Source organism: Xenopus laevis, chromosome 1S (assembly GCF_017654675.1).
Source record: "Xenopus laevis strain J_2021 chromosome 1S, Xenopus_laevis_v10.1, whole genome shotgun sequence".
NCBI classification, from domain to species: Eukaryota; Metazoa; Chordata; class Amphibia; order Anura; family Pipidae; genus Xenopus; species Xenopus laevis.
The window spans coordinates 28,808,659-28,833,239 of record NC_054372.1 but is presented as its reverse complement, the minus strand read 5'-3'; the positions used below and the strand labels follow the sequence as shown (position 1 = coordinate 28,833,239).

General features: G+C 39.1%; 1 protein-coding gene across 10 annotated transcripts in view; it reads right to left on the bottom strand.

Annotated features, from left to right (window-relative positions):
• Nucleotides 1-5,433: 5,433 nt before the first annotated feature.
• The window catches only part of fip1l1.S (factor interacting with PAPOLA and CPSF1 S homeolog), a 44,121-nt gene continuing 24,973 nt past the window's right edge, over nt 5,434-24,581 (bottom strand). For 3 of the 10 annotated variants that reach the window (XM_041575951.1, XM_041575945.1, XM_041575985.1), the window contains 6 exons: nt 23,294-23,341; nt 20,480-20,534; nt 17,417-17,472; nt 12,949-13,174; nt 5,979-6,143; nt 5,434-5,869 (listed from right to left, as the gene is read on the bottom strand). In XM_041575951.1, coding sequence (XP_041431885.1) covers nt 5,689-5,869; nt 5,979-6,143; nt 12,949-13,174; nt 17,417-17,472; nt 20,480-20,534; nt 23,294-23,341 — 731 coding nt within the window. In that variant the 3' untranslated portion in view covers nt 5,434-5,688. 10 annotated transcript variants of the gene reach the window in all.

Sequence of the window (24,581 nt, the reverse complement as noted above, 5' to 3'; positions counted from 1 at the left end):
TAAGATGGAGGGGAAAGTGCCGAAAAGGGAGGGCAGAGTGCCACGGGGTAAGGGAGAGGGAGGGAAAAAAGCACTGGAGGGGAGAGCAGGGAACAGCGCCGGAGCGAAGATGGATAGGTAAGTGCTAGAGAGGGAGGAGAGAGTGCCAGAGGGTAAGGGAGAGGGAGGGAAAAAGCACCGGAGGGGAGAGCAGGGGACAGCGCCGGAGCTAAGATGGAGGGGAAAGTGACGGAGAGGGAGGGGAGAGTGCCAGAGGGTAAGGGTGGGAGGGAAGGAAGGAAAAAAGCGCCCGAAGGGAGGGAAAAGAGCCAGTGGGGAGGAGAAAGAGCAGTGAACATTGACTAGGGGTTGGCAGAAGACAGCGCCCCCTTTCATTGCGCCCTAGGCAGGTTCCTCTTCTGTCTACCCCTAGTTCTGGCACTGGGCTATTGTGACTGAAGGTGGCCATAGACATAGAGATCCGCTCGTTTGTCGATGCCCCACATTGAAGTGGGCAATATCGGGCTGATCCGATCGTGGGCCCCGTGGGATCATAATGCATCCGATACGGGCATTCAGATCGCGGGACTGTATAAACGCACAGATGTTGCCGCCATCCGACGGGATTTTTTAAACTGCCCGAACGAGATCTGCCTGAAAAATACAGCCCGTATATATATATATTTATATATATATATTATATATATATATATATATATTAGGGATGCACTGAATCCACTATTTTGGATTCGGCCGAACCCTCGAATCCTTTGTGAAAGATTCGGCCGAATACCAACTGAACCCTAATTTGCATATGAAAATTAGGGGTGGGAAGGGGAAAATTTTGTTACTTCCTTGTTTTGTGACAAAAGTCACGTGATTTCCCAACCCACCCCTAATTTGCATATGTAAATTAGGATTTGGCTTCGGTTCAAGGACTGATATAATTTTAAACAGTACAGTCACCCCCATGCACATATGGTAATGGATATATCCAGCCAATATTCTATACTACTTGATAGGTTGTTTTACTATGAAAAATATCTGCACATAATTCCGACTGAGAAACAGACATTGGTCCATGAAGTCTATATCCTCATAAACTCTGGCATTTGTACTTTAATGTGCTACTAAACTTGCAGTGTTACATCTTTAGTGTTTAATGTAAAGAATACGCTGATGAATGATGTACAAATGTAAATTAATGTACCGTGTTATAATGACTTCTAGAAGTGTAAGAAATCTATAGGGCATCCTATAAAGCAAAGATGGGCAAATTGTAGTCCTTCAAATCTTGTTGACTTCCAGCCAAAGGCTCTAGAATCCTGGGAGTTGTATTTAGTTAGTGCAACAAGTTGAACATCACTGCCTGACACGTGAAGATTGTGAATAGCAGACGGGACCACAATTCTTTTTAAAGAGGTAACAAAATGACCAATTCCATATTCACTGATGCAGTAACTCACTTTATTCTGCCAGACTAAAGGTGGCCATAGACGTAACAATTACGATCTTTCTTGGAAATAATCTTTCCAAGAATTATCATTTGTTTTAATACATCAGATATACAAGTAGAAACAATAGAATTCTACCTGTATCTGACTATTCAGCACTAACAATGGCCGATGTTGGGTCCCTTTAAAATAAGATAATGGGGCTATTCTAAGTACTATTGTAATTTACATTCATTATTTATTCTCTTTTCATTCCAAGATACTAAGGGAAACATACTGTTAATATAAACTAATTTTGTTACAACGGCGCCACCTGCTGGTCAGTTTCCCCACCAGTCTGACCACCAAGTAGTCAAGGAAGTAGAGGCTGCTCTGATGTTCTTCTGTTTAGGAAAGATGTGAGAAAGGTTTATAATATTATTCCTAAGGAGAACATCAGAGCAGCCTCTTTCCTTCTCCTGACAACTTCCTTGACTACGTGGTGGTCAGACTGGTGGGAAACTTAACAGCAGGTGGCGCTGTGGAAGCAAAATTCCTTCAGATTAACAGAACGTTTCCCTTAATATCTTGCAATAAAAAAAGAATAAATAATGAATGTACATTGCAATAGTGTTTACAATGGCCCCTTCATCAATTTTGCATTCATTTAATTTAAAGTTGTACTTATCCTTTAAAGGCTCCCGATCAAAATTTTCCGTTCAGTCCGATCAACAAGCCGACCGATATCCATGTCTTCTGCCGATATTGGTCGGCTCTTCTCCCACCATACACGCACCGAATATCGTACGAAAATTCGTTTTGTTCGATATTATATGTGCGTCTATGGCCACCTTAACACTCGCCCAGACGTGCCTCACAATTTTCTTTTCAGTAACAAATTCTGTCCTTACACCCTTCTCTAGTGTTTTGTGGGTCCGTTTCCAACCCCCCTACCCGCACACCGTTATCTTCGGATCTGTTGTTTTGTAATTGTGACGTGCGAGTTCCAAGTTGTTACGTCTCAGTGAAACGTGTTATCACCCACTGAAAATATTTTTCTAATCTAGATAAAAGGGGTTTCTACAGTCAGAAACCATGTTTAAATATTTCTCTCATTGGTTAAAGTATTTTTTTGTAAAAAAATATATTGTTTCTTAAAATGTGTCAAAGTGAATATAATTTTTTGCTGTCAATAAAAGTGGATTTCATTTATATTTGAAACTCTGGTGTGTTATTGATGTAATGACTTGTGGCTTCAGACCTGTGTTCTAGTCTCCCCTGGACACTCTAGAGTTTATGATGTCCACATATTTCTGTAGCTTTCCTATGGGTGCTTTGCTTTTGTTGCAGAACCCAAACACATAGGGGCAAATTTACTAAAGGGCGAAGTGGCTAATGCTAGTGAAAATTCGCCAGCGTGATGTCATTTTGCCACTTTACGAACGGCCCCTGGCGTAAATTCGCTAGCGAAGTAGACAGACTAACGGTACTTGGCACCCTTACGCCAGACAAAGTTGCACTCTCGCGAAGGGACGTATCTACGCTAATTCAGTAAGTTGCGGATTTTACGGAACATAGCCAGCTCAGACCAGGCGAAGTGCAATAGAGTAGAAAGGAGTTTGTTTTTTTACATTTTATTGGATGATAGGCTGAAAAAGATGGTAAATTTTTTTTGGGGAACCCTCCTTCCCCCTTACATTTGGCACCTAAACTATACAGTGGACACATGTGTAGGAGAATATAAGACCTCTATTTAATTTTATTAAGTTTCCCTGGCCTTGTGTAGTGTAATGTAGTTGCTGCAGCATATACGTCCATTGTACTTTAACTTCACGCCGTATGCTAAATAGGCATCGCTAGCGTAACTTCAAACTGCTTATCGTATTATCAATAGTGCAACTTCGCAACCATTCAGTAACTGGTGCACAACTTCGGATCTTCGTGAATTTGCGCAGCCCTGGTGAAACTACTCCTGGCGAAGCCTTCACTAGCGCATTTTCAGCGCTTAGTGAATTTGCCCCATAGTTACTTACCATTTCATAACGGAGCCAGAGGTTCTCCAAACATGGATTTCTGGGTACTAACTCTTACAAACTGATTTCAGAAAGAGCCACGACTTGTTTCTCCTACTCAATGTAACTGAATGTGTCTCAGTGAGACATGGGTTTTTACTATTGAGTGTTGTTCTTAGATCTACCAGGCAGCTGTTATCTTGTGTTAGGGAGCTGTTATCTGGTTACCTTCCCATTGTTCTTTTGTTTGGCTGCTGGGGGGGGGGAAGGGAGGGGGGTGATATCACTCCAACTTGCAGTACAGCAGTAAAGAGTGATTGAAGTTTATCAGAGCGCAAGTCACATGACTGGTGGCAGCTGGGAAATTGACAATATGTCTAGCCCCATGTCAGATTTCAAAATTAAATATAAAAAAATCTGTTTGCTCTTTTGAGAAACTAATTTCAGTGCAGAATTCAGCTGTAGCAGCACTATTAACTGACATGTTTTGAAGAAAAAAAAAAGTTTTCCCATGACTATCCCTTTAACTATTCTTTTGTAAGGGGGTGGATTTATCAGTTCAAATTTGAATTTTTGTCACAGTTAAATTTTTTGCATAAAAACAAACTAATTCGAATTATATTTTCAAAAACACAAAGGTTTGGTATTTATTAAGCAAAAAAATAAAAAAACCCCGAAAGTCGAATGTAAAAAATCTACATCTAAAAGTTCATGTAGAAGTCAATGGGAATTGTCCTAGGCAAAATTCAAGCTATTTTTTTTTTTTTTTTTTTTAAATTTGAGTTTGTAAACTCACAATTTCGAATTTTATGGGCATATAAACTTGAAATTTGAGGCATTCAAGCTTTTTTCTCAATTGTATTTAATCAAGTATTTTTATTTCATAATCACATTTTTTTTTGTAAATTTATTCAAAGTAGAAAAAAAATTTAAACCTCAAATTTAAACCTCAAATTTAAACCTCACAAATTTGAATTTTGATAAATAGGCCTCTAAGCTACACTGAGGCCTCCCATGCCTCAGCCTCCCCTCACCCTCCTCATACACAGACATTCTTGAAAATTCCATGCAACCCCTTTTGCAGCAACAGTTTAGGAGAAGGTCCTTTGCTGTTTCAGCATACGTATACTGAATGAGTTTGTGGTGATTAGAGTGAAAAAAACTTGACAAAGCTCTGCCATTAAAGGAGAACTAAACCCTAAAACTAAATATGGCTATAAAAAGCATATTTTATATACTGAACTCATTGCAGCAGCCTAAAGTTTCAGCTTGTCAATAGCAGCAATGATCCAGGACTTCAGACTTGTCACAGGGGGGTCACCATCTTGGAAAGTGTCTGTGACCCTCACATGCTCAGTGGGCTCTGAGCAGCTATTGAGAAGCTAAGCTTAGGGGTCGTCACTAATTATCCATCAGAAAATGAGGTTGGTCTGTAATATAAGCTGATGCTACAGGGCTGATTATTAAATTCTGATGCTAATTGTACTGGTTTCTGTACTGCCATGTTGTAATTATCTGTATTAATTACTAATGAGTCTTATATTGTGACATTTCTATTCTATGTGTACTGTATATTGTGAGTGGGTCCCTAAGCTCAGTAAGTGACAGCAGCACAGAGCATGTGCAGTGAATCAGCAGAAAAGAAGATGGGGAGCTACTGGGGCATCTTTGGAGACACAGATCTTTACTGCTAAATGGTTGTGGTTGCCTGGGACTGGTACAGAAGCCCAAAACATCATGTACAACATTTCTAGCTACTTTTTTAGTTAGGCTTTAGTTCTCCTTTAAGCCAACTAAACACCTGTAAGATAAATTGGAGCTGTGGTGCACGCCAGGCCTAATATCAGTGCCCAACCACTTACATATGAATGCACACAAGCCTTCCCAGATAAGTAGAGGCTGGTTTAGCAGAATGGAGTGGACCAACTTTATACTAATACAGAAACCAGATTTAACTATGATTTAACTAACTAGGATTTACTAGTGGTAAACATATAAAATGACAAAAATTCAGAATCAAATTTTTTTACTAAACAAATGCACATCAAAACAAAAGACTGCAAGACAGAAAAAGACTGGGATCTAAACAGAGAAAACAAAGTGTATTTTTCAGAAAAAAAAAGAGCAATTTCGAAAACAAGTGGGAAAAAAAAAGTCAAACGATTGAACCACTATAATTATCTTTTTCTCTAAACTGGGGAAAAATATTTACTTTCAACACTCATGTAATGGCTTAAGGACCTGAGTGGTTGGGTCATGCGTGCCTAATCGGCATTGGTGGATTCAACACTTTCGGATTCCTGGGCAGGTTCAGCGCCAGCATCTTTCCCTTCTTTGCTTCTTTTGGACTTTTTGTGTTTGTGTCTTCTGTGACTGTCGCCCTCTTCGCTGTCGTGGCGGCGCCTGCTGCTGCTAAGGACACGGGAAGAGACATCAGAATCTGCACTGTGTGTATAAAGTCCATACATAACCACATGCATATGGAGAAGTTACACAAACATGCACAATCTATAAAATGAGTATTAAAAGTAACAAGAGTAAATAAATGTAGTACCTCCGGGATGATTTGTGACGTGGCGCCTCCTCTTTCTCTCGATGCCGCCTCTCCCGGTGCCTTTCCTCTTTTTCTCTGCTGATTCTCTCTCGGTGACGCTCGTAGCTCCTTTCTGTTCTTTCTGTCCGCTCGCTATATTCCTTGTACCTGTATCGCTCTTCCTCGCTGTGGGATAGGAACAGAGTTAGGCACAAAGAGAAAGCACAAGCCTAGCAACATGGCAAGATGCTCTCTGCATTGGATATTTTATTCACATAATGATATGTACAAAGGAACGGGGGTGGGTCTAAATTTAAAGAAAAACTACAATTTACCCAGCTAGGTTAAAAGCTATGCCCTGGGCTAGAGTCCTGCGCAGGTCCCGCAACCCGTACCCGCAACCTGCAATCCACATTCTTACCTGCTTGGACCCGCTACCCAACCCGGACTATTAAGAATCAACTGTCATTGTAAACTGGAAGTGACATCATCAGAAGTAGGCGTAATCAGATATGGAGAAGACTCGCGGCACGACCCGCATCTATACCCGCAACCAGCAGGGTGCCACAAGTTTTTGCGGGTAACCCACAGGTACCCCACCCCAGGACGCTGTACCCTGGGCACACTAGTTCAGGGGGCTTAGAACAGATTCTGAGCACATTAGCTGCTCCCTATTCCCATATGAATAAGTTAGGCAGCCTGTGGCAATCAGTAGGATTTGGCAGTGACATTACCTTGACTGCAGGAAAGACCTATTAAATAAGCCTGTAAATGTTCGGGGGGGAAAGTGATTGATAATGTATTGGTGGGGTCTGTAAGCAGGATCAATTGAGCAGGAAAACTGGACCCTTAAAGAAGAAGGAAAGCTACCGAAGCAGTTTATTGGCAATAGATTAGCCACAATAGTGCAAGCTATAACACTATTTATTATGCAGAATGCTTTACCATATCTGAGTAAACAGCGCTAGAAGCTCTCAGTTTGTTTAGGATAGCAGCTGCAGTATTAGCTTGGTGTGACATCACTATCCCTGCTCACTCTTATCTCTGGGCTCAGATTACAGCAGGGAGGGGAGGAGGAAGGGAGAGAGGAGCAAACTGAGCATGCTCAAGCCCTAGCCCTGGAGGTTTAAACTGAAGGCAGGCAGTCTGATACAGAAGCCCATGAGTACACAATAGAAGGAAAGAAACGCTGTGTTTATTTTTAACAAAGGACTCGGAGCAGCTTTACTTTGAGGGTTTAATGGTGTATTTATATATAGACCTTTCTGATAAAGCTTACTTAGTTTTAGCCTTTCCTTCTCCTTTAACAAGGATCTGCCATTTTTCTTTTTATTAATAAAGGTATTGTGGCATTCAGGGAAATTTTAACTCGTCTGGATCACACCTTAAATCCCCATCGTCCTTTTGAGGATAACGAATTAACCCCATATATCTCAACACAATTAGCCTGACTATCCAATTGGGCAAGTTATTCTACAATTGACTATAGAGTTGGAGAACTGTAACTCACACCATAATATACCCAAGTTGGAGAACTATAACTCACATCCATTCTTGTTCTACATTGTAGTTGTTCTAAGACTAGGGGAATCTAAATATAACCCAATTGGGCAAATTATTCCACATTCAACTGCTGAGTTGGAGAACTGTAACTCACACCATAGTGTACCCAAGTTGGAGAACTATAACTCTACATTGTAGCTGTTATAAGACTGGGGGAATCACCTAAATTTAACCTAGGAGACTTCTGGTTAATAATTTATATCACTGATTTATAATAAGCGACCTGAAATGTTTTGAATACAATTTTTTCCTCTTTTTTTAATCTTGTATTTATATATTGATATATTTATATTGTTATATGTAAATTCCTGGCTGGCCAGGTTTTAAAGTGGATTATTTTATTGAACAATAAAAGATAATCCCTTCAGATTAACTTGGTCTCCAAACACACCTTTAACTAATCTTCTAATTTTTCTTTTTATAAATAACCAGATTTTCTTTTCTCATGGCTGCCCCATCCCGTGCCTACATATGTAAAAGTAGAAAACTGAATAAAGGTTATTGGTACAAGTCCAACAATATCACGAAATGTCAAAGGTGTATATTTTCTGTGAGTAGGAAGCTAAGGGCATTTAACTTGCAGAATTTGCATAAAACCATGTGATTTTTTACTCTGATCGGGATAAAAGGCTTATAATTAGAATCTGAACTGTCCACTTTTTCCCCAAGTTATAAATAAGACCCACCCTGTTATATGCTACACTTAATATAGTCAACCCATTAAATAACGGTTATGATATTTACTGCATGAGCCAGTGTACGGCCACCCGGAGACCCTCAGTGGCTACAATCTCTCCTCCAGATAAAGTAACAGGTTACCCAAGAGTAAATGTCTTCTTCTCCCAGAGAGCACAGAGAAGAACAAGGCATTAATTAGATCAATTGTTTTAAGCACAACATCTGCGATACAATGTAAATACAAGCTCTAAGTAAAAGCAGCTGACTGGTGGGAAGGGGAACGAATCTTCACCCCAAGAAGCGTAGGTTGGGGGGGAAAGAAAAACACTAGAGCAACATGTTGAAATCAGATGTTCAGGGCTAGAAATGTGGAGCTCTTGGCACTGACATTCCACAATATAAATGCCAACCTTTCCTGACTGCCCACCATTTGTAAAAACTGAATTTATAATGGTACAGGTATGAGACTTGTTATTGAGAAACCTCAGGACCTGGGGTTTTCTGGATAATGGATATTTCTGTAATTTGGAGCTTCATACCTTAAGTCTACTAGAAAAACATTAAATAAACCCAATAGGCTGGTTTTGCCTCCAATAAGGATTAATTATATCTTAGTTTGGATCAAGTACAAGCTACTGTTTTATTATTACAGAGAAAAAAATTTTGGATTATTTAGATAAAATGGGAGACAACCTTCCTGTAATTTGGAGCTTTCTGGATAACATATGGAATGACTTTACCTTGCACCCGGGGATATACACAAAGAAGCGGTGTGCTGCCCTACTGAAAGATTTATATATCCTATATAATAAAGTTGAAGTGTCTCTGCGTCCAGTCCCTGTGTCTGTGGGTTTGCGCTACTGCGCATGTGCCCCACGGACCATCTCTGGCGGCCCGTTCTAGCGCCCGTTAATTTAACGGGCTTAATGTCTAGTATATATCTATCTATATCTGTACCTTGGCATATTCATGCAGAGTAGCTCAGTGGAGCTCTCTGGCAACATCTTCGGTATTTTTGGATACTCTTCTTTTCATTCTTCAATTTTCAGAGTTTTAGGCACAAATACCATAATGGTCCCAACTGCGCACACGCGAAAAGGCTCCGTGCCATAAACATGATCTGTAAATATTCTTGTTAGGGATGCACTGAATCCAGGATTCAGCCTTTTTCAGCAGGATTCTGATTCGGCCGAACCTTCTGCGTGGCTGAACCGAATCCTAATTTGTATATGCAAATTAGGGGCGGGAGGGACATTGTGCGCCGTGTCACAAAACAAGGAAGTAAAAAATGTTTTCCCCTTCCCACCTCTAATTTGCATATGCAAATTAGGATTCGGTTCTCCGCTGAATCTTTCGCAAAGGATTCGGGGGTTCAGCCAATCCAAAATAGGGGATTCGGTGCATCCCTAATTCTTGTGCCACTTTTTCCTTTCTTTTCTTGTATCTGGCTCTTTAAATACAGCGGATAGATAACCGTGGTGCTAATGGAAACCATCTCATTGCGTTAAATTTAGAAACCTGTCTAAATTCAAGCTGGAAATATCAATTTACTTTGGCTGGCAAACAGCTTGCTTTAAAATGATCCTTCGCACCAGCTTCGTTTCAGAAGAAAATTGTACCCAAATCGTTTGCGCTCATTAAATGGTGTTTTAGAAAAGTGCAGCCCTGTCTGAAAATAAATCCACTGAAGTGGAAAATGTATGGCAGAGTCTCTGCAGCTCCTCCTGCCCGTAACCCCAGGACTGTCTTTAATCACTAGTCAGAGAAAGGCATATGGCCAGGGGCTAATTTAAAGAAAAAGTAAAGGGGCGGGAGTTGTGCAAGAGCTAAAATCTCTCCTTAAATACCTCTGTGTTTTCATAGCTGGTAATAGCACAGAGAATTGGCCTGGTCTGTTATCTATTAAGCCACAAAGGAGCTTCCAGTTCATCACCCCCGTGCTGAAAGGAAAACTATACCCCCCAAACAATGTAGGTCTCTATAAAAAAGATATTGCATAAAACAGCTCATATGTAAAACCCTGCTTCATGTTAATAAACCATTTTCATAATAATATAAATTTTTAGTAGTATGTGCCATTGGGTAATCATAAATAGAAAATTGCCGTTTTAAAAGATAAGGGCCGCCCCCAGGATCCTACGATTCACGGTGCACACAAACACACCAAATAAACCATACTTTAGTTCACATAAGCTAATTAGAAGACAGTTGTTTCTTTTGGTTCCGCACTTCTTCCTGTTACAGTTAGAGTAGGATTTCACGGGCGTTTTCAGCGCGATTCGAGGCACTGCGCAAAAAGGCAAGCGCCAAGTCAGATGCGACTGAAATAAGGTAAGTTATGTAAATGTTGGATGGAGTTGCAGCGTTGATCAGTCGCGACATGGCTATCGGATGCAGACACATCGTTCGGCATTTGCATCAGACAGTCGTGTTGTGTCGGATCAACACTGCAACACCACAAGACATTTGTATATCTTACCTTATTTCGGTTGCATCCGACTTGATGCCTGCGTTTTTGTACAGCGCGTCGGATTGTGACAAACGCCCATTTAATCCTATGCTTACTGAAAACACCCATGTAGTCCTACCCTTAGAGCTGCAGTATTTCTGGTCAGGTGAGGTCTGAGGCAGCACACAGACCATCACAAAATGGTGGTTCAATGCAAGAGATGTAAAAGGATAATATTTACTTAAATATATATACCAGTTTGGTAAGATTCTTTAATACGTCACTTAATTTGATCTATCTGTTGCTTAAGTGTTCATTTTGGGGGTATAGTTTTCCTTTAACCCATTCAGAGCAACGCAAAAACCCTAAAGCAGTGAATGGGTTAAGCAGCCATCTTGCCTGTTTTTGGCTTCCGATCAAGCTGCCTGTTCAACAGATGTGGAAATGCTTTCTCAACTCCAAAAACACTGACCGTATAATTTGCAACATGAAGCACACGCCATTTACAGAACCAGAACACAGCGACTTCAGAGAAGAAAACAAAAATATTCTGGTTACTAGCATCTAATCTGCATTTTGATGCTCTGCATTTATCCCCCACCACAAACTACAGGAGAGAAACTTTTTCCTAACAAACATACATTGTACCATGGTACAAAGTCAACAGTGACTCCTAGCGGGTCTTTTTTATAGGCAACGAAATATTCTATATTCTGCATTCGCGCAGTCAGGTTAATGACTACCATATGAACACCTTCCAACTGCTAAAGGAGGGGAGATGGATATATACAATCACTAGGAACTGGGAAACAAAAGAAGGAGGGAAAAATAAGGGAAATTCTGGAGCTCTAACCAAAAGCAGAAGACGGCCATCATATATGTGAGCTGCAAACACAAAACAGACACTGTTGTGACATCACGGATTTCAGCAAAGTATTACTCAATTAGCCACATTGTCAAAACTATGGCGGTTCTTTGTTGCTGGAGGGCTGTACTGGCCAGTAAATTACCTACCAATAAATGGATACATATGAACTCAGGGAAAAGCTTTGCAAATGATTCAGTACATGACACAGCATAAAAGGATTCCTTAAAAATATCACACAATCTTCTGAATTGTGTGTATAACCAGTGCATTGTTTCATATGAAAAATCAGGAAAGACTAAAATTAAGTACGCTTTATCAGAAAGATCTATGAAAATACACCAGTAAACCCTCAAAGTAATGCTGCTCTGAGTCCTCTGTCAAAATAAACACAGCATTTCTTTCCTTCTATTGTGTACTCATGGGCTTCTGTATCAGACTTCCTGTTTTCAGCTTAAACCTCCAGGGCTTGGGCATGCTCAGTTTGCTCCTCTCTATCCCTCACCTCCCTGCTTGAATCTGAGTTCAGAGCTATGCTGGAGCAGGCAGACTCAGGCAGGAAGTGATGTCACAGCAAGCTAATATGGCAGCTGCTATCCTAAACAAGAGAGTGTCTAGAGCTGCTTTCTCAGGTATGGTAAAGCACTCTACAGAATAAATATAGTGTTATAGCTTGCACTGTTGTGGTGAATCTATCAGCAGTAAACTGCCTTTGTAGCTTTCCTTCTCCTTTAAGGGTCTGTTTCAACTGCAACTATGCGTTCATTTTAGGTCGTAGCTGAACTCAATACCAGTGAAAAAAGTTGCTAGGACATCAGGATGCTACAGTAAAAGTGCTGGGGGTTATAAATCATGGCCAGATAGCAAAAGAATAATCTAGATTTACTACAATCTATATGACCCTGTATGGCCCACTTTACACGTTTCATACCCTCCTGTACTTAAGTCATAGGTGTCAAGAGACACCCATGACTAAGTACCGGAGGGTATGAAAAGCGTAAGGTGAGCCATGCGGGGTCAGTATGTACTATTTTAAATGTAAACTGCAATAAAAACTATTTTTTTAACTATAAAGCCTTGGGACATATATCTTGGATATATATTCATAGCAAATTGTGGGTGCCTTTGAAACCGGAGCAAGTTCCTTTGGCTCAGCTTGGATTCACAGGAATCAGCACTATGGACTCCCAACTAAAAATGGAGAATAATCTAGATTTAAACAAGGCTGAAACAACAAGCTGACAGAGCAGACCCTTCATACAGCTCAGTAAAAACTGGAATGGGGACTGGCAATTTGATAAATTGTGTACGTATAATGGATACCATAAGGTACAACAATATAACAGCTCTCACTGGCTTGGCATGAAGATTGGTGGTACCAATTGTGTTGCTCTAGAAGAAAACCAATGGCAAATGTTCCATTCAAAACTATTCACCTATTATATGCGCCTGTGCTTGGGCTGTGATCACGTTCACGTTCTCTGTCCCGTTCCCTCTCACGGACTCGCTCACGATCTCGCTCTCTGTCCCGATCCCTATCACGCTCTCGCTCCCTGTCACGTTCCCTGTCCTTCTCTCTTCTGGGATAGTAGTCCCACGGTTTGGAGGCATCTACCAGGCTGGACCACGGACCAGCAGAACCAGGCATGTGAGGAAAAGACACTGCAATAAAAGACAGAACATAATGAAAGTCAATAACATATCTTTACTGCACCTGCATGCCTCTGTAGGCTCACAGCTTTATTACATCTTGGACCCTACGCAGTGATACACCACCATAAAGAATTAGGCTTAGCATCGTGCAGAAATAATGCACATCATCCAGGACGTTTATTCAGTTGAAAGCTTAGTGCTCCATCACGCTAATGACTAAAGGACTATAGAAACAAAAGCAGCATCAAATTGGGGGTAGGGAATATATTTTGGTGCATATCCAGACTAAGGGGCAGATTTATTAAGGGTCGAATTTTCTAATTTTTGTTATGGTCAAAACTGTCAAGTTTGACTAAGGAATTATCCAAACTCAATTCGAGTTTTTTTTAAAAAAAATTCATATCAAACTCTAGCCTTTAAGAATTCCAGTTTATGCAAATCCGAGTACCGGTAGCATACTAACCTCTCTAAAAACTGCTTCTCCGTGCTGCATTTTTAAGTACAGACACGGGCAAATCCTACTCAATAAGACAATATTTTAATGGTCTGTCCGAAGGTACAATGTATCTTGCTATGTGTGACTGCGGGTCCCAATACATAGGGAAGACAATACGGAAAGCAGGGGTCTGTTTTCTGGAACACTTAGCAGCAGTGGATAGGAAAGACACTAAATCAGCAATAGAGAAACATTTGATAGAGAAACATGGGGGGAAAAAGGTATCAAATATCAGATTATTGATAAACCTTTTTTTAAATTAGGAAAGATGACAAAAGATTATCTAGAAAAGAGGCTTACTGGATGTATTGATTAAAAACTTTGGAGTGTGAAGGAGGAATGAATAGAGACCTATTATGTTATTATTAGAATCCATGGATTGATGAGGGCTAAGTGATTGATTAATTGATTATTGTGTTAACTTATGAATATATATATATTTACTATGATTATTTAGAGGATTTCCTGTTTATGATGATAATGTTTTGTAACTGTATTGAATATGAATTTTTTCTTGTAATTCCGTTACTAGGACAGATTGTGCCTTTCAGAATGTAAGAGGATCAAACCAGTGGTTTTGTGCAATGGTTAATTATGGGTGGGACAGATAGGTATTTAAATCTAAGGTGTGTAGTGGGATCATGTGATCGCTTCTGAAGAAGTGGCGAGACACCACGAAACGAGTAAAGCGTATGATCCACTGATTTGTATGCTGACACGATGGAAAAAAATCTTTTAATATGGGCCATTAAAGTTTATACATTTTTAAACTCTTCTCCTGATGCTCCGTGAATTGCTCTCTATTGTCTTTAAGAACTCCAATTTGACTATTCACTAACTAAAACCTGCTGAAATCATGTATACGTCAATGGAAGAGGTCCACTGACCAATTTGGAGATGTTTGTAGCCTTCCTGACATTCTACATTCGAATCGAGTTTGGTCGAATTCAAATCAGTTTTAGAATTTTTTTTTTTTTTTTTAAATGAAATAACCCCCAGTCGAATTTAGAGTATATTCGAATTTAAGGCTAGAATGTAGATCGCCGGGGGGATGGCACTCTGAGCACTTCGTTTTCCGACGTCAACCAGAGTGCCATCCCGCTGGTGATTTACATTCTAGCTGGCGGGAAGGCAGTTTGGGGAGATTAGTCGCCCCACAGACGAGGAGATTTGTTGCCGGGCTACTAATCTCCCTGTATCTGACCGTGTCTCTGCCCTTAAAAGTCCCTCAACTTGTTGAAGATTAGTGCAATTTTTAAGTCTGAATATGCTACCTAGGGTTCTAGATTTTCAGTATTTGACTGAATCTTTTGCAGAAAAATCAGTATTGAGCCAAATCCAAAAAACAAGATTTGGTCCCTTATTTGGATTTATTTTAGCTGAGTAATAAGGATCCTGTTTAAAAAAGAAAAGGCACATAAAAAATATTGTGTTGCCAAAAATGAAGGCAAGCCAGACGATACAACACTATTATGGCTTCCAGATTGGTATGGAACTAGATACAGCTGAGCACACTCCTTTTTCAAATAGCCTGGTGCACAAGCGTAAGAGGGTACGGCAACCCCCAAAATCAGACCAAACTGTAGAAATACGCAGGCACACAGGACGATTAAATTGCAGGGTTACCCCTTGCTATTTATTTCTGTGCGAACGTGCAACGTTTCGGGGCAAGCCCCTTTGTCAAGCATGCTTGACAAAGGGGCTTGCCCCGAAACGTTGCACGTTCGCACAGAAATAAATAGCAAGGGGTAACCCTGCAATTTAATCGTCCTGTGTGCCTGCGTATTTCTACAGTTTTTTCCAGATTGGTATTCCATCATGTCCACTTGGCACAGAGTAGTCAATGGTAGTAATGGTGAATTCACTATACATTAGTTAGTTGTTATTCACTGACTGGCAACATTTAAATGCCCCCCAAGCAGCAGCTGGACTCACTGACCCACTAATTCCCTTGACTTGTCATGATGTCAACAAGACGTGTAGTGTCTTTTCGGGATTCAAATGTAATATGCAAGCTAAATAGATTTGTTTTCGAGCAAGCGTCCGCTTTTATCTTATGTCATTGGCGTCACCAGCCCCTCCTGTGAGGAGATGCTTTAACCATTTTAGCCACAGCAGCTCTGGGTGTCTCTTATTACTCTTTCCGTGTGGCCTCCACAGTATATTATGGCTGAACACCAAATGAACTCTGCAACTTTTGCTAGTCAGCGTCCAAAAATACGCAAGCGAAGCTTGGGTGCGCTCCAGGGAAAATATCAAAGTTAAGTGTAGGTACAGATGGGATTCCCCACAGCCTTCCTTCTTCTGCCTCTAAAAACATTCTATGTAACCAAAAAGAAAGTTGATTGAGAGCGCTTGAGCCCTTGCCATTGCACAGATGCCCGGAGACAAAAGTTGAACGAGAGTTTGGACAGTACTACTGCCAGCCCAGTGACCTCTGTATTAATAATAAAGGGCCACCATCATCCCTTAATTTACATATATCTGTACAGGAAACCAGTTATTCAGAAAGGTCTGAATTACGGAAAGGCTGTCTCCCATAGACAGCATTTTATCCAAATTTTTAAAAATGATTTTTTTTTTCTCTATAATAATAATAATAATAATAAAACAGAAGCTTGTACTTGATCCAAAATAAGATATAATTAATCCTTATTGGAAGCAAAACCAGCCTATTGAGTTTATTTAACGTTTACATGATTTTTTTTTATAGACTTAAGGTATGAAGATCCAAATTATGGAAAGATCCATTATCCGGAAAAAAAAACAAGGTCCTTCGCATTCTGGATAACAGGTCCCATACCTGTACACTTCTTTGCAAAAAGATTTTATGCTTTTAAAGTGGATTATGTAACATAAGAGCAACGTTTGCTACAGGTATTACCGAAAAGGTCAGCTGTTTATAAGCAAATATCTGATTGGCTGTTATGTGCTACTGCACCTGGGAAAACTGTGTGTCCTATTTTACATATGATGGATAAAGTGCTTATGTGGCTATATATGTGCTGCCTTTACGTGTTCAGATCTCAGACAGCTTATACATTTTGTTAAAACTCTCTAAATCCTGCAGGGATATAAACAGTGGATTTCAGAGGGAATCTGTGGCTGCTGTTCCAGAATTCTCTTATATACACATGTACAGTCTCACAGAGATTGGAAGCTCAAGCAGTACTCTTTATAAATGGACTCTACCTAAAATATAAAAGTAACACTATCATATTTGTTTATGCCTTAACACTGTGCATATGGATTAGTAAAGAAGGATATCACAAGGGCGAAAAAATATTGAATTTCCCACCAAAGAGCCTGACATGAGGAGCCCACTCTTCGCATCATTAGGTATAAAATGGGCTTAAAGGTAAAGTCCTGCAGCGGGTGGAGTATCCGCGGGTTACCCACAAAAACCTGCGGTACCCTGCAGGTTGAAGTTCCAGGTGCGGGCTATAGATGCGGGTTTGTGGGTCGGCCCGCGGGTCTTCTCATTAGCTATTTTTACTCCTTTTTTCTGATCAGGTCTACTTCCGATAATGTCACTTCCGGTTTACAATGACAGCACTTCCTGATTCTTGATGGTCACCGGTTCGCAGGTCAGGGTTGCGGATAAGGCAGGTCGGGTAGCGGGTCAAGGTGGGTAAGAATGCGGGTTGCGCGTCTGGGTTGCGGATTGCAGGTTCCAAAAAATGGACTCTACTTAAATGTATTTGTACTGCACAGTTCTAACTATAGAAATAAGCGTTGACACAATATAAACTCACCGCTGCCATACGGAAATGCAGGAGCTGATTGCCCATCATAGCCAGAAGAGTGACCACTAGAAAAAGAGTTCAGAAGTCATTGGAAATCATATGAATTATTCACGAGTAACATTTCTAACTTCTGCAAGTGGACCTACAGGCATTTTAGGTTACACTTTAGGTTGCATCTCAGAAACCGGTTTTCTTTTGGCCTGAAGGCTGCAGGTCTAGCAAAATAATTTACTCTTAACAAAACTTAATCCTTTCCTGAAAAAGAACCAATGGTGTCACCGGGCTCTGATCAATGAAGATGTAACTTTAGGACACATTACATAATATTTATATATACACTCGTGTCTGTGTAATCAAACCTGGGTTACTGGAGGTATTCTGGATACTATTTAGCTACAGTTTCTAGCACCTGAAAGCTATAGACTGCCAGGAGCTGCAATACAAGGACATCTAGAGGGCTGACAATTGCTGGTTAGGTGTTTGTAGGTGTGTTTTTTAGGGATGCACCAAATCCAGGATACGGTTCAGGATTCGGCCTTTTTCAGCAGAATCCTTCTGCCCGGAGGAACCGAATCCTAATTTGCATATTCAAATTTAGGGTGGGGAGGGAAATTGCGTGCCTTTTTGTCACAAAACAAGGAAGCATAAAAAATGTTTCCCCCTTCCCACCTCTAATTTGGATATGCAAATTAGGATTCGGACAAATCTTTCGCAAAGGATTTGGGGGTTCAGCTGAATCCAAAATAGATAATTCGATGCATCCCTAGTGTTTATATACCTGTTGTTTCATAAATAGATAAACTGAACGCCTCTTTGGGAGAAAGTGGAAATGTTTTTGATGCATAGGCATTGCAACTCACAATGGCACTGGCTATAAAGTGACTATTTTATCAATTTAGCCTATATCTTCCAAAAAAAAAAAGGTGACAAAACGGTTGAAATGCAACCTTTCAGCACAAATAAGGTAGAATTCGACTATAAAAAATACATAATGAAGACCAATAAAAAGTTGCTTAGAATTGTCCATTCTATAACATACTAAAAGTTAACTTAAAGGTGAAGATAGGATTGTAGGTTGCATATACAATTTGAAAATTTAGACTTTTTGGGAATATAGGAATATAATACTTTTGCGGGTGTGCGTTAATTCCAGTAACAGATGCATTCCTGGACTTCATAAATATGGTCAAAAAAAGGTGAAATGTATTGTCTACATTTCAGTCCCTTCGGGACCTTTCTCAAGACATATACAGAGAAAGGTCCCGAAATGTTGACAATAAATCCCGCGTTCCACCATATCATGAAGTCCAGGAATGCTTCGGTTACTGGGATTTCTATGACACACAAGGCAACACCCAGTGGAGCTCAGGTTCTCTCACCTTTAAGTATTTCCTACTCCCTTAAAGGGGGGGTTGACCTTTAAGTTAACTTTTAGTATGTTATAGAATGGCCAATTTTATGCAACTTTTTAATTGGTCTTATTTTTTTTTATATAGTTTTTTAATTATTTGCCTTTTTCTTCTGACTCTTTTGGGTTTTCAAATAGGGGTCACTGACCCCATCGAAAAACAAATGCTCTGTAAGGCTATACATGTATTGTTAGTGCTACTTTTTTATTACTCATGTTTCTCTCCTATTCATATTCCAGTCTCTTATTCAGATCTAGGCATGGTTGCTAGAGTAATTTGGACCCTAGCAACCAGATTGCCAGAATTGCAAACTGGAGAGCTGCTGAATAGAAAGCTAAATATCTCAAAAACCACAAATAATAAAAAATTAAAACAAATTTCAAATTGTCTTAGAATAACAACTCTGTACATTATACTTAAAGTTAACCCAAAGGTGAACAACTCCTTTAATGCAAGGTATGTAGCTGAAAAGTTATGGAAATGTTTAATTTAGACAGAATATGCCAAGGCTTCTGTAAGTCTTTGCAGCCTTATAAGAATAAGGCATGCCTCTAAATAACTTTGGCTGGTAAGGTTCCCATGGTTAATGTACAATTAAAGTCCACTGGATGTATTTCAAAGGCCTCTTTCCCATCAATGCATGCGGACATCTGTTCTCATCCTGCTGAGCTGGCATACAAATGTGGGTTTTCTAGCATGGCATGTGCCCAGCAAATAGTCCAAAATGATTACCACAAAATGTGTTTTGTGTTGCACTGAACAGGGAATAGTACAGATATTCCAGAAAAGGAAATAATTTATTTCAGCAACTGGATAGGATAGAAGGATTCAAATTTGCAATGAAAGTGTGTGTGTGTGTGTATATTCATGTGTGTGTGTGTGTGTGTGTGTGTGTGTGTATGTGTGTGTGTGTATGTGTGTGTGTATTCATGTGTGTGTGTATTCATGTGTATGTGTGTGTGTGTGTGTGTGTGTGTGTGTGTGTGTGTATTCATGTGTGTGTGTGTATTCATGTGTGTGTGTGTGTATTCATGTGTGTGTGTGTGTGTGTGTGTATGTATTCATGTGTGTGTGTGTGTGTGTATATTCATGTGTGTGTGTGTGTGTATTCATGTGTGTGTGTGTGTGTATTCATGTGTGTGTGTGTGTGTGTGTGTGTGTATTCATGTGTGTGTGTGTGTGTGTGTATTCATGTGTGTGTGTGTGTGTATATATTCATGTGTGTGTGTGTGTGTGTGTGTGTGTATATTCATGTGTGTATATTCATGTGTGTGTATATATTCATGTGTGTATATTCATGTGTGTGTGTGTGTATATATTCATGTGTGTATATTCATGTGTGTGTGTGTATATATTCATGTGTGTGTGTGTATATATTCATGTGTGTGTGTATGTATGTATGTATGTATGTATGTATGTATGTATGTATGTATGTATGTATGTATATATATATATATATATATATATATATATATATATATATACACACACACACACACACACACACACACACACACACACACATACATACACACATACAGGGTACACAAAGTCACTGGTGCTCCTTACAGCACATTTGTAACCGTAAGTAGTCCTGGGCTGAACGATAGTTGAATGTTATAGATAAAGAAGCACTGTACCAAATAATTCTGGATTTACATACCTTTCTATTGTCGGGATAAGAGATGGTGGTGGACCTCCAGGAGGAGGAGGAAAACCTAAAATGAGAAGGAGAGGTTGATATTTGAGTTTCTTTATACTGTAATGTTTTTGTGCCATTCATATTGATTTTTAAATCCTAATAACTCCTTTCCAATGGTGAATACACAGTGAAGTGATGCTTTACAACTGCGAGCCTTGAGTTCCTCCAAAAATGTTATGCTCCTTTAAAGGGATTATTCCAACACACAAATCTTCACCTATATACAGACTTCACAGACAAATTGAGTACATCTTCTTACAGCCACGCCTCAATATGCTATTTGTTTTCAATAAGAGAACTATAATCTAAAATTCACTAATTAGATCTAGACACAAACAGTTTAAGCACCTTCCCAAGCACTGGCCTCCCAACAGAGAAATAGAATCGCAACAATCAGCCTAAAAAATAAAATGGATCAGCAATGGCCCTAATTTCTATGTGTTTAGGATACAGATCACCATTTCTACAAGCACAGGGTTACAATTCAACATTTCAGTGTAGTGGACCGATCAGTCAAATCTCCCCTCTTTAGTCAAATGTACATCTGCACAATGTGCCTTCTTTGCCAAAACAATGTTCCTTATGCCTGGTTAACACGAGTAATTAAACAGAAAGTTCAGTTACTGATGATTTAAAAAAAAAAAAAAATAAATAAACTTTAAAAAGATGGGGACTGAAACGGCAATAGAATAGAATCTAGCTGTACTACTACAGCACTCAGAGAGTGGAAATGCATAATCATAATAAACTGGCAGAATCTGCTTTCTAAAGTTACAGCTGAGACCTATAATTAATGTTGCCATTAGAAATAACAGTAGCCAAAATGTCATTGAAAGAGAATACTGTACATTCTTCTCACCCACTATTAAACAGGCACTTTTAAAGGGGCGATTCGCCATTAAAGTGTTTAGTTTGTTACAGAATGACATTCTGTATTTATTTGCCTTCTTTTTCAGACTCTTTCCGGCTTTCAAAAGGGGTCATTGACCCCATCTAAAAAAAAAAAAATTCTGTAAGGCTACAAATGTATTGTTATTGATACTTTTTATTACTTATCTTTCTATTCAGATCTTCTATTCATATTCCAGTCTTATTCAAATCAATGCATGGTTGCTAGGGTAATTTGGACACTAGCTGTCAAGTTTGAAATTGCAAAATGAAGAGCTCCTGAATAAAAAACTTAATAACCCAAAAAACACAAAAAAAAAAAAAAAAAAAAAAACTAAAAACCAATTGCACATTATCTCAGAATACCAATTCATAAGACGTTCAGTGGTGGTTATTAAAGCGATAGTCATGGGAATTTTTTTTTTTCAAAACGCATCAGTTAATAGTGCTGCTGCAGCAGAATTCTGCACTGAAATCCATTTCTCAAAAGAGCAAACTGATTTTTTTATATTCAATTTTGAAATCTGACATGGGACTAGACATATTGTCAATTTCCCAGCTGCCCCAAATCAAACATGTCTTTCCCTTCCTCAAGTATTTGTCTTCACTTATGAATGGGGATACCTATACTGGTGTAGGAGGAGGCCAGCACAAATACCTTCATCCGCCTACTAGCATTTATTTATTCTCAGAATATCACACTATACATCAGTGATCCCCAACCAGTGAATCAGGAGAAACATGTTGCTCACCAGCCCCCATGGATGTTGCTCTCAGTGGCCTGAAAGCAGCTGCTTCTGTTTGAATTCCTGGCTTGGAGGCAAGTTTTGGTTGCATAAAAACAGTACTAACAAACAGACCCTCCTATAGGCTGCAAGCTCACATAGAGGATACCAAACAGCCATTCACAGGGCATATTTCGCATCCTCTGGTACTTTTTCATGCCCCCCAGCTTTTAATATTTGAATGGCTCATGGGTAAAGAAAAAAAAAAGTTTGGAGAACTGTGCTCTACAGCATACTAAAAGTGAATTTAAAGGTAAACAACCCCTTTAAGATTGAGATTTGCCAGAGTTGTCCTTCTGTCTCAAATATGGCACCAGTAGTTATAACAGATTCAGAGAAATAACGAACAGGCGGTTCACTAGTTGTCAACTACAATTCCCAGCACTGGTTAGACAGCTCCACTAATACATGAATGCTGGGAGTTATATACTTAAAGGAGAAGGAAAGCTACCAAAGCAGTTTATTGCCAATAGATTTGTCACAATAGTGCAAGTAATAACACAATTTATTCTGCAGAATGCTTTACCATACACCTCTAGAAGGTATCTCTGTTTGCTTAGGACAGCGGATGCCATATTAGCTTGTTGTGCCATCACTTCCTGCTTGAGTCTCTCCTTGCTCACTCATAGGTCTGGGCTCAGATTACAGCCGTGAGGGAGGAAAAGGGAGGGGCAGAGGAGAAAACTGAGCATGCTCAAGCCCTAGTGGTTTATGCTGAAAAAAGGAAGTCTGATACAGAAGCTCATGTATACACAATAGAAGGAAAGAAATGCTGTGTTTTTTTTGACAGAGGACTGAGAGCAGCATTACTTTCAGGGTTTACTGGTGTATTTATATAGAGAGATTTCTGATAAAGCTTTCTTAGTTTTAGCCTTTCCTTCTCCTTAAAAGGCAGAAGTTTGCCTACCCTACGGCAGATCATTCCGCACAATCTTTTTCTTTTCACTCAGCAGCGATGGAGAAAAGGTACCCAAAGCCCCACCATAACTAAAAGGAAAGATTTTGTCTTGTTAATGCTTTACTAAGTTGGACACTAAAATCAGAACTTTATTGCAAAAACCAGAACGGAGTGAACATAGAGAAAAGTTTAAATCTAACTTACTGCGTTCGGGGCTCATTTTCCTCACACTCCCTTTCTTTCCTGTCTTCTCTGAAAACCAATTAAATAACTTCTTAAAAATAAATAACATGCTTATATTGCTATGGCAGGGCTGTCACTCTCATGGATTTTATCCTGACGTATTATAAATTTGTCCAGAATTTTACAACCTAGCTGACTGCAGGTAACAGGTGGGAGCTGATAACGCACATGATATTAATTAAGTTAATCTTGATAAGAAATTAAGGGGCCAAGCCTAAAGGAAAAACCCTGTTGGTGGCAGCCCTGTGCCTGTGCTACTGTAAATGTAAATATCTGCTGTTCAATAGAACTGCCAACTCAATAGAACAAGAAGCCAATAATTGTTTCCTTAAATATTACAATAGGGCAACAGTCTACCTGGAAATAAAGTTCTTAAAGGGGAACTATAGCACAAATCAAAATATAAGCTTCAGCATACTGAAATAAGAAACTTTCTAAATATAATCAATTAAATATTCTGTACGGTTTCTGAAATAATCAAGTTTATGTTCACTATCCCTCTCTCAGCATCTGTTTCTCTTCATTCTGTCTTCTCACAGGAGTTGGGTGTCAGATATTCATTGACAGTTAGATCCAATGGGGGGGGCTCTTTTTGCCTAGAAGATGTATTGGAGATCACTATTAAAATCACCAGACATCATGTCTCTCTACATGCAGAATTTGTGCAAAAGCCAGTTATTTAGTTAGATTTTGTTTGTAATGGAATCCGTTATTTGAGTGAGTTCTAATACATCTGCTAGGGAAGGAAGCCTCCCTATAAGACATATTGAATCTAACTGTCTATGATTATCTGACAGCCAACTGCTGCATGACAGATGCTGAGAGAGGGATAGTGAACATAAACTTGATTATTTCAGAAACAGTACAGAATATTTCATTGATTGCATTTAAGTTTCTTATTTCAGTGTGCTGAAGCTTATATTAAATTTTAATTTTTGCGATAGCGCCCCTTTAAATAACTGGATATTAGAAATTACAATTTAAAAAAAAAAAAAAATAATAAATAAATATATATATATATATATATATATATATATATATATACACATATATTAGAAATTACAATTTAAAAAAAAAAATAATAATAAATATATATATATATATATATATATATATATATATATATATATATATATATATATATATATATATATATATATATATATATATATATATATATATATATATATATAAAAGTTTGTACATCTCCACTGATCTACAGCTATCTGGCCTTGTCATTATCCAGGCA